At 40.9% G+C, this 20,308-nt stretch overlaps 1 protein-coding gene across 2 annotated transcripts in view; it reads right to left on the reverse strand.

The window, feature by feature from the left end:
* Nucleotides 1-20,308, reverse strand: part of PRICKLE2 (prickle planar cell polarity protein 2) — a 462,431-nt gene that overhangs the window by 108,819 nt on the left and 333,304 nt on the right. For both annotated transcript variants that reach the window (XM_082265402.1, XM_082265403.1), the window contains one exon: nt 15,097-15,280. In XM_082265402.1, the coding sequence (XP_082121528.1) occupies nt 15,097-15,280 (184 nt within the window). The remainder of the gene's footprint in view (nt 1-15,096; nt 15,281-20,308) is intronic.

Below are 20,308 nucleotides of genomic sequence, written 5' to 3' on the forward strand. Positions count from 1 at the left end.
TTAAAATTAGAGAATGTTTTTTTTAATTTGTACTGTTTAGGTACATATTTTTACTATGCAAATACGCATTTTTAAAAAAGTAAGGCAAGTGCCTAGATTTTATAATCTGCATCTAGGAAAGGAAACTCATACGGAAGGTATGCTGGATATGTTTTGACTGACAGGAATTAGTTCCATATAGCTGGGAACCTGATTGTGAGAGGTGAATTGCATTACACATAATGGAAAATTGCTATTTTCTATCTGTCATGGTTTCTAACCTTTTTACATTAGCAATCCACAGAAACAAGCAATTTGATTTCAAATGTACCCTTCTTCGATAATGACACAACTATGATATATTTACATAATTCATTCATTATTATGACTTTTCTGGGTCCCAATTTACAGCAAAAAAACCAAGCCGCGTATTTTTTATTTATTGTAATATTGTCGCTGAGGTAAAAATAGGTTTTCACACACAACAGCACACACGCGGAGAGATCCTGGAGACCCAGAGCTAGAAAAATCCAGTGAGATTTAATGACCTGAAAAACATTTCTCTTCACAGGAAGGTGTAATGAGGAGGTGGCGTTACGGTTCTTTAGTTGAACATGTAATAAGCTCCCTGATCTGAGCTCTGGCTACTCCGTGGGCACTAAGCTTTACGCATGAAAAGTTAAAAAAAGACTGCCTACAGCCACCAATGGGATTTTTTTTGTGTCTAGTGCAAGTTAGAAATAGGAAAATATGAATTCTTTCAGAGGCTCATAACACAGTAGTGTAGGACAATACTTATCCAAAGCAAATGTGAAAGTGTCAAATGGTGAAAGAGAGTCCAAATTGCCTTAATATTTTTTGTAAGATCACATAAAAGAATCAATGCATTTTGGAGGTCTATATACTCCCCCTTCAAAAGGTCTTAAAGTGACATTAAAGCTTTGTTTTTTATTTTTTCTTAAATGACATGTTATACTGAAAATGCCCCTGACGACGTCAACCATATGACGAAACACGTTGGGTGGTACCAGACGTGACATCACCACACATAGCAGCCGCCAGCCAGGATTACTTTTTTAGTTTTTAACTTCTAATATGTGAGTGCACTTTATGCTTTTTTCTTTTTTGCATTGAGTGGAGGGATCCGAGACCGCCGTTATCTATGTGGATGGGATTGGGAGACACTCCCTGAGGAGCCATTTGGCTTTCCATTCATTTGGAGGCCAACTTCTTTTGGTAATCAGCTACCCTCACTGATTGTCTTTCCACTGGATGATCCGGGGAGTCGTTTCTCTCTGTGTTCGTGTACTTCTACTTCTCTTGGAGACGTTTTTGGGAATATTACCTTCCTTTTTTCACTTCAATGTACTTTGTTTATTCTTTTATTGAACTCACTTATATGTTGTCACTTGTATAAGGTGTTTAAGGACTTTGTCTGACTCTTTGGACTCAAAACATGTTCACAATTTTTGCTACACCTTTTTTTGATAAGTGCTGCACTTTCATTTGAGTATACATTGTTAATGTTTTTATCTACTGGCCTGTGCTAGCAGCTGTCACTGCTATATACACTTTGCCTAGTACGGAATTTTGCACAATTCTAAACATGTTATACTTACCTGCTCTGTGCAGTGATTTTGCACAGAGCAGCACCAATCCTCCTCTTTTTGGGTCCCTCGCCAGCACTCCAGGCCCTTCCCTCCTGCCTAGTGCCCCTGTAGAAAACAGCTTGCTATGGGGGCACCCAAGCAGGCTTGCTCCTGAACCGCTGCTCCATGTGTCCATTCACACATGGAGCTAGCAATGCCCCACTCTTTCCTCATTTTCTCCCTGGCTGTGTGTGATTGACAGTAACAGGAGCCAATGGCTTCTGCTGGTGTCTCATCAAATGAGGAGGGAGAGACCCGGGAGAGCTGAGGCTCTCATGCACATCCCTGGATCGAGATGGGGCTCTGGTAAGTTTGGGGGGGGGGGTGGGGGTGTTGCTACACACAGAAGGTTTTTTACCTTCATGCATAAAATGCATGAAGGTAAAAAACCTTGAGCATTTACAACCACTTTAATACAAAATTAAAGTTTAAGTGGACTCAATAACAGACTGCTTAGCTGATCTACTATTAATATAAGAAATCCAGAGGAGATCCCAGTACTCTAAACTCTAATAATCCCAGCCTGCTATAGGTGTGCCAGGTGTCGACCAAGGGAGTCCATCCTTGCTCCATGAAAACTCTATACAAAGAGCCGAATACTGATAACGTCACATGCATGCTGCAAGACCTGAGAACTACCCCTTTTTTACATGTTTCACCCTTACAAACTTAGAGGTACAGACAAGGGTAAAACGCGTCTAAGGGGTGGTTCCCAGACAGGGATTTGCTGTGTGCATGCCTAGTTGAATAAAGCTTTTTGAAAGAAAGTGACATCATTGAATGCGTTGTGTGCACATTTGTTGTTCGGTTTTTTATAAAGTTATGAAACTACGTGAAGGCGCCTGGTCTAAAAATAATTAAATAAATCAACCTGCTGCCCCTTTAAGTGTGTAAGTGACACAAATACAAAAAAATCAAAATATAAAAGTAGGCGCTGGTTAGTGATGCCAAACAAAAAAAATATATAATGTACCCCAATCCCTTAGGATTAATCAAAAAATTGAATAAATAATACATTTATGTGCAATGAATAAATACACCATACTCAGTGCAATGTTTATACTGAAAGATGCAAAATATTATTGAGCACTTAATATTTTGAATCTTTCAGTATAAACATTGCACTGAGTATGGTGTATGTATTCATTGTGCATAAATGTATTATTTATTCAATTTTTTGATTAATCCTAAGGGATTGGGGTACATTATATATTTTTTTTTTGTTGGACATCACTAACGAGCGCCTACTTTTATATTTTGATTGGTTTATTATAAAGTTGTATCTGTATAATTCAGAGAAAACCAATATGGATGTACCTACATTATTGGCAAGGAATAATAACTCTTAAAGACAAGCCTCAGGCAATTAGCTAAATATACAACTGAAATATATTGTATATGTGAGAGCTGTTTTAACTGCTAAAGACCCATCCAGTCCTAAGATTTACACAGCCCTACCACAACCAGTCTGGTGACCTGATTTTCCTCTACTGCACTTAGGCAACACCACTCGGTCACCTCCCCAGTCCTAGCAAGTGAATAGATGGTGAAGGAGCAGCAAAAACCTGTTTAGGTCAACTCTCTGCTACTGTCATTAGGTTCCTTGTCAGCACATGTACATACAGGACACCTGATCTATTAGACTAAGTGCTGTTGTACGGGAGATTTCAAAAGTTAAAAATCATATTAAATTAAGGTATTTAAACTAATAACATTAAAAAACATATGATTAAAAAATAAATAATTGCATTAATTTATGGGTTTAACTTTAACTTTTTATGTACTTGTTTATTCTACAATTATATGCCAAAGACCTCTTGTGTGTTTCTGTTTATCTGAAGTAACTAGGGTTTCTACCCTTTGGTCAGTGGCACCCTGGATGAGTGGTGGGCTGGGGGTGTTGTGGTAAAACATGCTGTAAAAAGTGGGTGTTGCCTAAGTAAATAATGGCTTTACATGCACAGTTTGACCAGTTTGGTTTAAACAAATTAGCGTGTAAGCATGGTGAAACAGAGCCAGGCTTATATTAACATTGTGAGAACATTATTTTCAAATCTGGAAACTAAACTAGTTCATTTCAAAATCCTCAATTCCCTCTTGCAAAAGCACTACACTACAATTTGTCCTGTTTATAACAGCACTAAAATTATATTTCAGGTACAAAGCATGCTGAGACTATTTCAAAATGAAATAAGGGCTTTTGTGAATTTTGAATATTTTTTTTATGCAACACTACAGAAATACATTATTATAAAAAACAAAGTTTACTCGTGAACAATACCAAATAACCAAATCATACCAAGAAAAAAAATGTACGTGAAAGGTAACTATTAAACATAATGTAAGAATAAAATGGACACATGAACTGTATTTCACATTTTTAAAAGTCAGCAAAATAAAAAAAGGACATTTTTCTGACACCCAGTGATACCAGTTGCTGATTTTTCCAATAATTCAGTTGCTATGGCAGTGATCTGAAACCTGATGCTGATTTATGATCTCTAGGAGTTCTACTTATAAAAAATAAATGGCAAAGCTATTTGTCCAGGAAAAGTGTATGTACATTTGTTCTGTTTGAATCAATCAGCATTCGCTTATCGGATTTGGGACACAATCTAATGTTCTAAAGATATTTTCTATTCTGGTCGATTGCTTTTAGGATATTGTATAGGCTATTTTCTATTTGAGTCAAATGTTTAGGCTGTTGTTTAAAGTGCTTGTAAAGGCTGAAGGTTTTTTACCTTTATGCGTTCTATGCTTGAAGGTAAAAAACCTTCTGGGTGCTCCCCCCACAGCCCCTTCCTTATACTCAAAACTCAAAAACAACAAAAGAAAGGGGCGCACCGACCTAGTGTATTACGACTAAAAAATGTTTTTTAAAATAGTATAAGATAAGCATTATACTCACAAACCAGATGTGAATATCGCACATATCGCACATAACAACATGTTCAACATAGGGTCTCCAAGGTCGCCAGGGTACTACGCGATGCTGGATGGCATGCTGTGTGCCGCATGAGAAACCGCAGCGGTTTCTCATGTGGCACACAGCATGCCATCCAGCATCACGTAGTACCCTGGCAACCTTGGAGACCCTATGTTGAACATGTTGTTATGTGCAATATTCACATCTGGTTTGTGAGTATAATGCTTATCTTATACTATTTTAATAAACATTTTAGTGGTAATGCACTAGGTCGGTGCGCCCCTTTCTTTTGTTGTTTTTCAGTTGTTTTCGGACACCCTTGGTCCTGAGGGGGCAGCAAGATCAGTAGTCATATCCATCTAAGCCCGTTGGAAGTGTTCCTCCTTTTTTTCCCCACCATTGGTTTTTCTCTAGAGCGCAGGAGGATTGTTTTGCCTCCCTTATACTGACCTGAGACCCTCTCGAACCAGTGATGTGCACAAGAGATTCAGCTGTCCTGGGACTCCCTCTCCTCATTGGCTGAGACAGCAGCGGGTGCCCATCGGCTCCCACTGCTGTCAATCACAGCCAGTGAGCCAATGAGCAGCGGGGGGGGGGGGTCTCGAGCCACGGCTCTAGGTGTCTTATGGAAGCATAGGGCAGCAGCTTGGGTGCGAGCATGCAGCGGTGTCCCCAGGGAAAGCGGCTTTCTCAGGGGGGGGCACTGCTAGAGGGGGAGGAGCCAGGCGCCGGCGAGGGACCTGAAATGAAGAGGATTGGAACTGCTCTGTGCAAAAACACTGCACAGAGCAGGTAAGTATAACACGTTTGTTATTTAAAAAAAAAAAAAAAACGAGCTTTAACATCACTTTAGACTATTTTCTATTCTAGCCAAATGTTCTTCAGCTATTGATTAGACTATTTCCTCTTCTGGTCAAATGTTCTTAGGGTTATGTTTAGCCCAGAGTTTCTCAACCAGGGTTCTACCATGTTTCACTATTGTGGCGGATGATTTGCCCTCATGCCATTGGTTGGCACCCAGGACACAGTGTGGAATAATAAGTAGGTAATTTTTTTTTTTTTTCTGTGGGAGAGTTTTCTATGATGCTACAATACAATATTAACATTCGCCTGTCATTTATATGGAGCAGGATGCTTACTCTAATTGCAAACTGTGAAATCTATTTTAAAGCACAGTTCCTTACTAGTGTAAATGTTTATTCACGGATATCCTTTGCAAATTCCTTTGCATTTTTTCTTTTAAGAAAAAAAAAACGAACTTGGTAATTTCGCAACTATTCTGTTGCTATGACAACTGGCGATTAGAAAGAAGCTGCTGGATACTAGTTGCCAGGGTTGGCCATGTAGATAGGAGTAGAGTTCATAAGATATAAAGGTGCTGTTTATTTGTTCATAAAAATGTTTTTTTTTTTTCTTTGTATAATTGAGATTGTACCTTAGTTCTGCATCTTTTACCAATGCCTCGGTGTGTATTGTTTAGATAGTCAAACCTAACTTGTTGATTTTAATTCACCAGTTCCCAACCTTGGTAAAGCCGTAAGACACCAAAACCAAACACTGAAATGGTGATAGAGAATTGTACAAGTGAAACCCTGTCTGCCAACAATAACCTTTTCTCTCTTGAGTTCATTTATCAGGCACTGTGGAGCAAATAATCCTCAAAATTCACAGCAGAAGCACTTCAGTAATGACTCCATAGCTCAGGGGATGCAGGATGAGCTGAGCCGCTAAGAGAATGACTTTAAGCCCGCAATTACACCTAAAAGATCTGTAGTTTGGAGCTCAAGGTTCCAAAATTCAGCAAGTCAAGTCCTTACTCACATTTGAGTAATCAGGCACCTGTAGCTAAATTCCAGGTACATGAACTACTTTGGAAGCAGCATGGGGCATTTTTAGCCCCACTGACTTCCACTAGAGCACACAAAAAACATGCAAATGCATGTGTTACTCAAGCATGTTTTTAAGGTGCTTCATAATAAAAATCTATGGGGCAAAGGCATCCTGTCCCAAAAGAGCAATTTGATCTTAAAAATATGTGAAAGAATTTGCAAAAATGCCTCAAAAGCATCCAAATATGCTACACTCAATTGGAAATGGGGGCTAAAGGGTTAGTTGACCTTTGTAATAGAATGTACAATGCAGACAAGTGACCTCAGTAGGTTTAAACATTGGGCTGCCTGCCTAGGTTCTAGGACTGTTGGGTATGCCCCAGCTAAACACCAACAAGTACTTTCTCTTTCAAGACCCACACATATATATGCATCCATTCATCCTGTGGCAGGAGAGCTCAGCTGCAGCAGCAGCTACACATGGGCGGGTCCTGAAAAAGGAAGAGCTCTTATTTAACCACTTCCCGCCTGTCATATAGCAAAATGACAGCCGGGAAGTGGTTGCTCTATCCTGACTGGCCGTCATTTGACGTCCAACAGGACAGACACACCGCATCTCCGATCCCGGTAAAGAGCCTAATGACGTAGGCTTTTTATCATGTGACCAGCTCTGTCCAATCACAGCTAGTCACATAGTAAATAGGAAGTGCCGTTGATCGGCTTTCCTCAGTTCGTGCCTGACAGCCACGAGTAGAGGAGAGCCGATCGGCAGCTCTCCTGACAGGGGGGGGGTCTGTGCTGGTAATCAGAGCATTGATTACCAGTGCAGACCCTTGGGGGATGCCACAAGAGCCACCAGGGATTGTCCACCCATTGCCACCAGGGATGCCCACCCATGGCCACCAGGGATGCCAATCAGGGCTCAGGGACCCTTTAAGTGCCCTCCTCATCAGTGCTGCCCATCATTGCCATCTATCAGTGCCGCCCACCAGTGCCCATTATTGCCCATCAGTGCCACCAGTCAGTGCCCATTAGTGCCACCTATCCTTGCCTATCAGTGCCGCCTATCAGTGCCTATCAGTGCCGCCTATCAGTGCCCACCAATGCTGCATATCAGTGCCATATATCAGTGCCCATCAGTGCTGCATATCAGTGCCGCCTATCAGTGCCCATCAGTGCTGCATATTAGTGCCTCATCATCAGTTCCACCCCATCAGTGCCTCCTCTGTGCTCATCAGTGCAGGAAAAAAATTGTCTATTTACAAAATCTTAAAACAAAAATCAAAAAAACTTTTATTTTTCAAACTTTTCGGTCTTTTTTTATTTGTGTAGGAAAAAAAGAGAAAACCTTGCGGTGATCAAATACCACCAAAAGAAAGCTCTATTTGTGGGAATAAAATGACATAAATTTGGTTTAGGAACAGTGTTGCATGACCACGCAATTGTCATTCAAAATGCAACAGAGCAAAAAAAAGCCTGGGCAGGAAGGGGGTGAAAGTGCCCTGTATTGAAGTGGTTAAAGTGGTTGTAAGGACAGAAGGTTTTTCTAAAACTAAATAAAAAACTTTATTTTTTAGCTTTGGATAGAGTGAAGAGGGATTAGAACGCTTACCAGTTTTTATTTCTGTCTGTGCCCCCCATTAGGGGGATTCCCCCTCTCTATTTGTCCGGTTTACCTTTATCATTGAAAATAAAATTAAAAGAATATCACACATTTTGGCTTAAAAATAATAGGGGGAAGAGGGGAAATTCTTCAATAGGGACACTAGTTCTGGTGACCTGGGGGGGGGGGCCCACGGGACAGCATTAATTTGCAGAGATTTCCCCTCACTTCCTGTTTGGCTATGGGACAAGAAATGAAGGGAAATATCTGCAATGGGACACAGATGGCGAAAAAAATCTGAGGGGTTATAACTGTCCTCTATCCAAAATAAAAAACTACTTAAAAGCATTCTATGCATTAAGATAAAAAGCTTTCTGTGTACAGCAGCCCCCTTAGCCCCCACCCCCAATACTTACCTGAGGTCCATCTAGATCCAGCGATGTTGCAGGAGTGTCTCGGCTGCCTGAGACTTCCCTGCTCATTGGCTCAGACAGCGGCGCAGTGTCATTGGCTCCCACTGCTGTCAATTAAAGCCAGTCAGCCAATAATGAGAGAAAGGGGGTGGGGCTGGAGCAACAGCTGTGTCCGAATGGACACAGGAAGCTGTGGCTCGGCTTGCGTGCCCCCATAGCAAGTTGCTTGCTGTGGGGGCACTCAACAGGAGGGAGATGCCAGGAGCACCGCAGAGGGACCCGAGAAGAAGAGGATCTGGGCTGCAAAACCACTGCACAGGGCAGGTAAGTATAACATGTTTTTTCTTTTTACTGAAAAAAACTAGACTTTAGTATTACTTTAAGTGATGCTGGGGGCACACCCAACATACCCAGACCCTAGGCGGGATTGGGCAGATTGTTTCCAGTGGTAGTTTTTCAGTCAGGCTGTAGCTCATTTGACACTTTAGCAACTTAGGATCTGACTTGTGAGACCCAAAGTTGCAGGACATGTAAAATGCCATGTATCTCTATAAGAGCTGTTCCAAATGACACTACTGAAATTGCTGTGACTTCAGAAAAGCTTCCTGCACTACTTTGATCTGACGTTTACACTCTCTGGCATTGAAGTCACGTCAAAGTCTTATCAAAGTTGTGTCAAAGTTGGACTCCAAAGTTGGACTGAAAACCGCGCAACTTTGGGGGCGCCTAGTGTGAAAGGAGCCTGTGGGGAAGACACCATTGACCTACAAGTATAGGATTTCAACTAAGCACCATTTTTTTGAAGCTCCTCAATGTTTATAAAAACAATTAGGGCTCATTGACTGCATTGTGCATTTTATTACAAAGGTCAAAAAACTCTTTAGTTTCAGGTCTTCTTCTGTGAACTATGAGAATGAACAGCTCCACAGTGCCCGCAACTATTGAAGTTAGTGATGGCTTTTTTTAAAACAATTTACGGCTTGAGAAGAATAGGTAAATACCTAAAACCTCTATCAAACTCTTGGCAACATTAATTTCAACCAAGGATGCCAACAATTATGATTTATAAGTTTCTTCCTGTTATGTTCTTTAAAAGAGATCCCCAAAGCCAAAACTCTTCTCCCCAACTGATGACTTCAGAGAAGGACTTCTGCTCTGTGCGTGAGAGCAGTGATCTCTGGGCCATGGTCTGACACTTGAGTGGTGTGAACTGGCCCCAAAGGGAACAAGGCTTTCAACACAAAACAAGGCAAAAAAGTCCCAACACATGTGGCATGAGTGAGCCCTTAAGGTACCAGTTACCTCCAGATATCAGTACTGTGCCAATTCACATTTGACAGAATATGCTGTAGGTCTCAGGGAGCATAAAAAAAAATCTGTGATTATTACGGTTTTCATAGTGTATTCGGAGAGCTGAGGAAATATAAACTTCATTAACTGAACATGTGGGGTGTACAATGTGCTAGAGCAGCTTATGGGACCATCCAAGTCACATAAATAGCATATGCCGTCATTTCCTCTATGTAATGCATACCAGTAACTGAGGGCTGAGGCTTGCCCTTACTGGTGGTGTGTATCTTTTAGAAGCAAACTAATTTGGACTGCTGTTAGGACTTGCTTTATCACCCAGCACTAAACGTCAACTTTCAAAATGTCAGTTTCACTCTACCTGTACATTTTTCAAACTAAATGTCTGACTATACAACTCCCCTTGCTCTTTCCCCCCTGGCTCTTCTGTTTGCAACCTAAAGAGCTTTACATTCAGCCTGGGCTCTGCTAGTGTGTTAGCTGACATTAATTTGACAAGTGCCAGCAGCCTTCAACACAACTAAAGGGAGGGGAATTTACTTCAGTCCTACGTGGGACCCAGCAGGACCTTTAAGTGTATGTAAGATCTAACTGAATGCAATTTGTTTTTTTTTTCATAATGAAGAACTGAATGTCATTTAGGTTGCTATGTGCACAGTGTATCATAAATAATTGCCATGTATTTTTTCATATTATGCATGTTTTCACCTTTTTCATTCTATGTTTCATCTCAGTGCTATGGATCTGCTGCAGCCACTTTGCAGGCATTTCTTGTCTACATGCATGCAATCCATTGATGGCTACATGGCATTTCGCATAGTGGGTTTCCTAATGTTGATGACAGTGGAGCATACCTGCATAATGTGTGCCTAATGGCCAATTGCAGCCTTGGGGGAAAGGTACATAGTGCTGCCACTCTATAATGGTAAGTATCTAAACATTAGATAGTAAGGCTAGGTTTCCACTAGTGCGGCTACGAAGTCGTGCTACTTCTAGCACGACTTCGTAGCAAAAGTAAACCGCGGCTTCAGTTAGACTTGTCCCTCATATATAGAGGGAAGTCGCGCTCAAAAGTAGTACACGATTTACTTTTGAGGTCGCGGCAACTGAAGCCGCGGCAGTGGAAACGGGCCCCATTGAAAACAATGGGTTTTGACTTGCTGTGCGACTTGACATGTGTCAAGTCGCACCCCAAGTCGCACTAGTGGAAACTGAGCCTAAAACTTCTGTGCTACTATGTATGACTCCTAAAACAAGCTAGTAATCACTTGCACAGGTGTGCTAGAGGTTGCTGCTTAACACCGATTGTGTTCCCACATCAATTGATCAATATTATAAAAAGAGGGATGAAGCATTACCTCTCCAGATAAACCTCACAACTCAAACATATAATACAAATTGTGCATAAACAAATAGCCACAGTGGTAGTGCTTACAATAGGTAATAATACATATACAAATCTAAGAACCAGTATATGTAATAGTGTAACAGTAGTGATGATAACCCTAAGTTACCAAAAAGCGATAGTTAAAAAGGTGTGTATACTAATAAAATGACAAAATCAAACAATAAAGGATAACCATACACTCAGAGACACAACTCAGGTCCTCAGCTCTGTAATCACCAGTGGCTAACACTCTACTTCCTGGTGATGCGTGATGACATCACAGGCTCTGCTCGATGCATTTCGTCACTGGTCACGTGACTTTCTCAAGAAGGGTCTCTTGAGGGGCCTTTAGAAAGCCACAAGACCAGTGATGGAAGGCGTTGGAACAGAGCCTGTGATGTCATTGTGCATCACCAAGAAGTAGAGTGTTAGCCACTGGTAAAGACCTGTGGATGTCTCAGTGACCTTAAGGGGGCCATGCATCTGAAAAGTGTATAGCGAGCTACCAGTGTGCACTGGAGTTAGTGCACCTACAAATGTGAGTGTGATTGTTTTACTTTAAATAAAGAATACCTTTTATACAGTTTAAAAAATGTCAGTTTTCTGTTGCTTACATGCTACATGTGTATGTGGTATACTGCTAATGCGAACAAGAGTCCTATCAGAGGAGAAGCAGGCAAATTCTATATTGCTTTCTGCTTAACAGAAAGCAAGATCTGTGAGTTAGGTCTGCTCATGGTGCTCAGTGTGTGATTCATCTGGTCTAGGGAGTGTTTCACACTGGTCCAATAGGGAGGCATATTGGACAGTGGAGGAAACCAGGCCAATGGGTACACAGGTTTTGATACAGCCTCAGTGATTGGCACAGACTGGTTGTCTCGGTGCATTCTGGGGTGTGGTATAAAATCCAGGAGCACATGTGCTCGAGGTCTTTGGCTGGTGAGTTCCGAAAGGAGGGTGACGGCTGCCTCCTCCTCTGTAGCAGTTGGTGTATGGTCGCAGGTGGTCGGCAACTGCACATTGCAAAGTGCACATTCTATTTGCCTTTAGTGTATCAACCCCTTAGTTACCTTGTGTATCTTGTATTTTAGAATGTATCTCTCTTATGTCCTAGCCTTATGTCCAACCCCTGCGAATCCCCTTTCTCTTTTTCTTGTATGTACTTATGTTGAACTGAGTGTATATAAAGACCTTTACAAGTTGTAAAAACCCCTCCTGACCCTACTCAAACCTAGAAAAAAAAAAAAAAGGATTTTGGCTGGAGTTTCACTTTATGAGCAAAGATATCCAAAAGGTAGGCGCCTAAAATAATTTCTTAGACTCTCTGGCTACCTGGTTCCAGAGGCCTGTCCAGCCCACTGCAAACAATTCTCTTCCTGTTCCACAGTCATTTTATTATATGCTGTTGTTTTTGGCCTCGGCAGAGTCCTGACACTAAACATGAGAAAGTATTTTATTCCCAGGTTCTACGGCTTAGGATGAGGGGCTGCTAAGGCAATAAGCAGTTTGGAATGGAAATATCTGAAACACGGGTAATAAACATGATTGGTGTTCTTTTTTTCCTAAAAATCCTGGAGTGCAAAGAAAGAATCCAGCACAAGCAGACTGCAATATAGCTAATAGGTTGGTGCCTTTCCCATGTTTAAACAAATACAAGCAAGAATATTTCCACTGCTGCTGTTCACCAGAAGGTAAAATGCAGTTAAATCCTGGAAGACAAGAGTGCAGACTTTGCTTAGCCGCAGGATGAAATTTGAAAAGAAAACAGAACCTGTCCACATAAAGGAGACCTTCTCTAGGATGCATAAAGCCGTTAACATCTTAAATGTCTTGATTTTTTTTTATTATAACAGAGTGTACAAACACTGAAGGTTTAAAATTATTTTCAACCAGTTTACTGTCTACTTCCACGTGCTGCAAACCTATATCTACTATTACAGCTGCTCTACCCCAACAGCCATTACATGTGACAATGGAGCTACACTAATCTGAAGGCCAGGGGACATTTCTGATGTCAGGATTCAGAAGCTGCCATTCAATTAAAGTGTATGTCAAGCCAAAACCTTTTTCTTCTGTTTTTGGATAATGTGGGGAAATGGTAGAAGTGTCTAGTTTTACTCCAATCTGAGGCTCCATTAGCGAGATTTCCCTTCACTTCCTGTCTTGCTGACAATGGTTTACCAGAGGGACTAAGGGAAAATCTGCAACAGGCACACAAAGAGAAATACAAATCTGACAGGGGCCTAGCTAATCCACATCGCTACTAAACACAAAAAGTTTTATTTCTATCTCTGTATTTGTTGTTGGAGAACTCCCTCCCTTCCTGTCTGGTAAACATTGTCAGCAGGACAGGAAGTGAAGGGAAACCTCTCTAAGACTAGGTAATGCGCCTGCATTCTCACGCATTTTTAATGCTTTTTTTTAAATGCATTATCATGTACTCTTCATGAGCTCCCATTAAAGTCTATGGGGACAAAAACACTATGGGGTTGATTTTAGAGGGCCTGTTCACACCATTGCACTGCGCTTATGTGCAAATTGAAAAAGGGTGAAAAAGGGGTCCAGGCATTTCATTTGGTGCGACATAGTTGGGTTGATTTACTAAAACTGGAGAGTGCAAATCTGGTGCAGCTCTGCATAGAAACCAATCAGTTTCCAGTTTTGTTTGCAAAGCTTAACTGAACAAGCTGAAATTAGAAGCTCATTGGCTACCATGCACAGCTGCACCAGATTTTGCACTCTGCGGTTTTAGTAAATCAACCCAACTATATGCACCAAATCAAATGCCTTCACCCCTTTTCAATTTGCAGGTAAGTGCACTGCAATGGTATGAACCAGTGGTTCTCAACTCTGGTCCTCAGGACCCACTAACAGGCCAGGTTTGCAAGATAACTGAAATACATCCCAGGTGATATAATTTGCTGCTCAGTGATTGCAGTACTCTAGTCTGCACCTCCCCAAGGTAATACTTAAAATCTGGCCTGTTAGTGGGTCCTGAGGAATGGACCACTGCTCTAGACAATAACTGGAGTCCTCTTGTGGATTGTCATGACAAATCACACAGGTGCGAAAGGTGACCGAGTCTCGGGGAGCAGTTTAAACAAGACAAGGGGTTTTAATCCTTCCCCACGCCATCCAAAACAAAGAAAAAAAGTTTTGGCTGGACGTAACTTTTCAAATCTTTCTCTAAGATGTGCCGAACTTTCTCTCTGATCACCATGGTGGTGCAGAAATCCCTCCAAGCGGTTTAATGACTGTGTCAGTGTTTGGCCCGTTCTGTCAAATAAAGGCCATGTTTCTGTTACAAACAGAAAAGTGTGCATCCAAGTACAAACTACTATAATTGAGAAGGTAAAAAAAAGAAAAAGAAAAAGAAAGAAAAGAGAAAAGAATAAAGAGATAAAGAAAAGAGAGAAAAAAAAAGAAAGAAAGAAAGGAATGTGGACAGAGATATAGAAAGGAGGAAAAGAACATGGAGAGAAAGTAAGAAAGGTGGAGGGAGGCGGGTAGAGAAAGAAAGGAAGGAAATTGAAGAGAATGCAATTAGGAAGAAAGGAAAGAGAAAATGAAGAAGGAAAGGAGGTAAAGAAGTAAGTAGGTGGAGGAAGGAAGGTACGGAGAGAGGGAGGGAAAAAAGGGAAGAAAGCAGAAGGAAGAAAAGATAGACATAAGGGGAAATAGGGAGGAAAGGAGCACATAAGTGAAAAAATAATTAAACTCTATAAACAGAGGTAGTAAAAAGATATAAAGATAATTTATATTTATTTGTATTGTAAATTGTATTTTACTTTGAGTTAAAAAAAGAAATAAAAAACAAAACATGCAAAAAAAAAAAAAAGAACAAATCAAAACTCAAATCTGGTAAGGGCCACATATTTCCTAATCCTTTTACAGGACACAAAAATAAAGTTTGTTTACTGACAGGTTCACTTACAGCACATACGTATCAACTGCCGACAGATGACACAACGCTGAACACACCGACTTAAAGAAGAAATGTACCTGTTCTGGTTTCAGTCCAGGAGGAATCCAAGCATATTCTTCCAGAGCACAGCCGGAGTCATCATCAGATGTAGAATTCCTCTGAAAGTCAAACATCAATTTATTCATGGTTTTCTCCATCTCTAGAGGCATCGCTGTGGCGCTGTGCTCCTCCCGTGGGCACTTACAATGCAGACAGATCTTCCTGCAGAAAACAAATTCCTCTATAAGTGTGCCACTCTCCACAGCTATTCATTGAAGCTTAGAAACCAAACTACAAACACATTCCCTGGCATAGTGCCCATGGCATCAAGCAAACACTGAGAACCTGTAATTTTTGTTTGTGAAACATCAATATTAAAGATAGGACAGATACAATAAAGGTGACTTGTATGGAAACAAAAAGAGGTGACTTCCGACTAAAAATGCTAGTTGTCTGGTTGCCAAACTGATCCTATAACTTTAGTACTGAAACACGGACCTGCAATTAGGGTCTGTTTTAACGTTTTTTCCAAAGTTTACACATTACACACACTGCTGTATATTATACATTGAAAGCAAAAATAAAGCTGTACAGAGGGTGTGGATTGGTGGTGCAGAGGCATCATTGTTCTGACTGTGTTTGTAAATTTCTCCCTGAGCTATTGAGCTTTGTGAACTACAAAAAGAAAAAAAATGGACAAAGGAGAACATGTAAAAAAGAAGCCTAAAGCTCCACTTGCTGGCATATGATATGAAAATTTAGTTTTTTAGCACTGAAATAAAAATGTAACATAGAAACACAATGGGAATGAGAAAAGGTGTGCGTGTTTGGGGGGAGAAGTAATTGAACTATTTGTAGATGTAAATACAAAGCACATTCACCGTGTGAAAGATAACATTATGATTTTTACACACATCATACCATAAGATTCAGGACATAAATATGAAGGAGCCACTGCTTAATGAACATGAAATAATTGATGAACAGGTCGATCTATCCCAAGCTCACCAGTGAGTCACAATTACCATTTTATTACAGTCTTCAGCAACTAAACTCTCCAAAGTCACAATATCGTTGAAAACGTGCCCACTGGGATATACCTATTGTAAACCTGTTGCCTTGTTAGTTATTTTTTCTAATATCTCAACTGTTATTTTGGCCACACAATAAGAATTCTGAATGTTCAAAAACAAAGGCCCCTTTCACCCAGCAAACCATTATTTTATCCATGTTCTCTCCATTACTGTTTATAGTGCCATCATCGTGGAAGGTGTACTAGCTTTATTCCCATCTGCCTTATCATCAAAGATGATAAGAATTTATTGTATGTATAGTATATGTATGGGGGGTGAGAAACGGTAGGGCCTGTAAATTATACTTGTAAAAATAGCATTCAGATTTTTGAATACCCAGATAAGTCAAGGATGCAAGCAGACACCTGGGGTTGGCTACTCAATGGCGCTAGTGCCACTCTAAAAGGATAAGGCTCATTAACAAACATCTACCGAAGAGCGTTGCCTCAAGTCTTCCTACTTGTATTTATTTTATTTAATCATTTCAATAACTCCTTGTTTTGAAATAAGATACTGATTTCTAATTAGACCAGAGATTTCCTTTAAAAGCCAACTGTACCCAAAACTGCTATCTCAGTTAGTCACACGCTGGCTTTGCATTTCCCAGCGAGTCTCCAGTGGCGAGATTTCTTTTTAGTAGATTATCTCCGCCCTCTCCCACAAGGCCATAACTAAGCTGTCACTCTCTCACAGCTGGTCTCCCGAGTTATTTGTTTATTGTGCTTAATAGAGATTATTGTGGGAACATGACACCATAATTTGACTTTGTAATGGCCACAGCAATTGATCGGAACTGGTAATACCCCCCTGCAGTCCTTGAGAGATATCACAAGCTAACACGTGATTCAGGTTGCAATCAAGTAACTTATATTGAAATGTTATTTTCGGTTAGAGTTAACTGTAAAAGTATGCGCTAGTGATTGAACTGGCATAGTTGACAACTGAATTTTACATTTAGGTTTCCCAGTCTCTCCTAAGGAACTACATGTTGCATCTAGAAAGATGCTGGGACTTACAGTTCTTTACAGCTGGAAACGACAAGCATAATCTGGGGTGCAACACACTACATGTGCTGATACAAATGTGCAGCAGTCAAAAGGTTCTAGAAGTAGGTTACACCACTGGGTTCCAATTAAAACCAGATCAGGTCACTGAGCAGGACCACACGCTGGCTTATAGTCCTCTTGCCAAAACAAGACTTAGACTAATAAGAGAAGACAAGGGATTTAAACTGCGATGGATAAAAACAAAGTGTCCCTGTTAACCAAACAAGACGTAAAGGGACACCTCGGTGGTCCTTGGATTTATTAGTCTTCTTGTTCTGTTCGTTTTAGCAATCTATGGTGCGAGTCAAGTGAGAACACTAATACCCTGCCTGACACAACTCCTTCTATTCTATGGATCAGCTAAGCACTTTAGATTTAGAAGAACAGCAGAAAACCAGCTGAGTGAAAATATGGAGCTCTGCCAGATTTTCCCCATTTCCTGAAGTTTAACAGGTCTAAATTTCACGCTGTGCCTGTTTTCCATCCAGACTGTCATACGCTGCTCAGTGCAATCTGGAAAACTTAACTCAAAGTGCACCTGTCCCTTACCCACAGAGGGGTAATCAGCGATTTAAGATCTCCATTGCACAACCACATCATGTTACAGCCATGAATTCTGCAGCATGAATAGGGCTATGCTTACCATAATGAAACCTGCAGGCAGGGGCCTAGGGCACCAGGGACAGAGGGGTGGCAAAAAGCCTAAAAATGTACAACGATTGCTAACTTTGTCTTTGTTTAGATTTTTTTTTCTTGTTAAAGTGGACTCTTCATTAACTCCACAAGTCAGCATGAATAGATTCCATGTCAAAGTATTAGTCAGGACTAATAAATACCATTGAGTGTTAAAACGTATACATTACATAACAAGCATCCGCCGAGCATAACAAATATGTCTGATGCTAGGTCTACTTTAAAGTGGAACTACACTTTAACTTGTTCCCGCTGGCGATACGCATACATGTGGCAGCTGCCACAGTGAGCTTTAATGCTGAGCTGCTGCACATATGGCTTTTCATGCTGAGGGCATGCTCCCTGTGACTAAGCTATCACGAACAGTTTCTAATCATTGTTTATGATCAGGAGCTTCCAATCATGTGACTGGCATGATTGGTTGTAACAGTTCTCATAAGATCTGAAAGCCCACCTACACCTCCTGGCATTCAGTTCCTCTTAAAGACCCAAGGAGTAGAGGTAAGTATATGGCGGATGGAGGTTTTGGTGGAAAAGACTTTGGGGTTAATATAGTAAGTATAAAAAGCAAATAAAAAGTCCTGTCCTCCTTGACAACAGTGCTTACTGTAACGGATCAACCAGCACCCCGACCAGGTACCTCCGTTGACAGATGCTCCTAGTGCTTCCCGAGGGCTCCAAGCACTCCACCAGACACCGTAACCACTTCAGACCCCACGAACCGCTGCAGCTTGGTTAGGGTCTCGCTGTCTCCTACCCACCTTGAACCTACGACAAGGCTCCTGGTGGGTGAACCTCTCTTTCCCCAGAGAGTGCAGCAGAACAAGCTCTTACACAAGCTCTTACAAGAGCTTAGTGATTATCTAAGGGAGTATGGAAGACCATAGCAATCCCTTGTAGCATATTCCCCCAATAAGAGACAGGACTCTAGATTGAGGGTGAAGTAACTCTAGAACAACTTTATTGAACAAGTTTTACACTCCCATACAGTGTACACAATCCCTCCCCTCTGGCTGATTACAGTAGCAAATGCAGATGAAAGTGTATACAGGAACTAAACTAATTATCTATCCATCTGGACAGAACAATGTGAGGTCATTAACATTTAACAATGGAACAGACAGGTACATTTTATCACAATACACATTCCCTTCCAATACACAAACAATAGGTGAAGTCTGCGAATGACAGTCTTTATGTCTCTCTCACAGCCAAGCATGGAATACACTGTGTACGGTGGTATTAAATCTTCATATTTCTATATGAAGATTTTGCTGACAAATTTATTCACTGTTAGTGAACAAGCACGTAGCAGTCGTGTGAAACGAGTCTACTGTCCAACCCTGCTGTACCTTGTACCACTTATGTGAATAAAGGAACTTTTCTTCATTGGATTCTGTAGCAGTCATGTGAAACGAGTCTACTGTCCTACCCTGCTGTACCTTGTACCACTTATGTGAATAAAGGAACTTTTCTTCATTGTATTCCGTGGTGGTGTGCGACCATTTTCTTCTTTAATGCTTCTCCTGGTGGCAAACCGAGGTTCAGCACCCACCTTGAATCGTGGACTTTGCCTAGCCTGAACGGTGTTATCTCTCTTCAGGGTACTGTAATGAGTGCACAGACATCTTAATTTTCAATCCATTGCAATCTGTGCTTTTTCCTTCTTTACTTTCCAAACATAAGAAGACAATCAAAATGCAATATAGAGCTTTTTTTGCCTACGTGTCGCCATAAAAGTAATACACTTTCACTCGTTTTTACAGAATACAAAATGCTGAAGTTCTCTTTCTGCTGGCTTTCTATTTGTACCCCATAGCCACCTGGGCCTGTTTCCATTTAATCTACTCAATCCTTTTCTATTTCGGCACAATTACTACTAAAAAGCAACTTAAAAACAGCATGCTTGAATTCAGAATAAAAACTGTCTGAATGCCCTGGAAAAGGTTAGAAGGCAAATTACTTCCAGCATTATTGTGTTGCGAATTTCGGTACACATCAGACCCTGGAACCTTACTTTTTCTGTGCTCCAGGTTTAGAAATCATTAGTAGGGCTGCTTTAGCTACTCAACAGAGTGTTACCAGCGTCTGCCTTGGAGGCTTCAGTTGGATTTTTCGACAAGCACACTAATAATAGGGTCAATTTAGGCCTCATGCACACTAATGGTTTGAGGCTTAAAATATGCTGTAGTGTTAAATCCCAGCGTTTTTTTCCTGCCCGTGTACAAGTGGGCATAGAGGTGACTGGCTGCATGTGGCCATACTCGGGTAAACACCAATGCTTTCTTGGATTAGCATAATCTGGCGGGCGACATATTTCCCAAATGCAGAATTTGAATGGAGTGTTTACATCAATGTACAAAAGCATCATATATGCATATATACAGCCATGTAGAGCTGTACACTTCTATGGCTGGCTTTATACACCACCCATGGCT

The sequence above is a fragment of the Pelophylax lessonae genome (assembly GCF_965119305.1).
Source record: "Pelophylax lessonae genome assembly, chromosome: 8".
Lineage (NCBI taxonomy): Eukaryota > Metazoa > Chordata > Amphibia > Anura > Ranidae > Pelophylax > Pelophylax lessonae.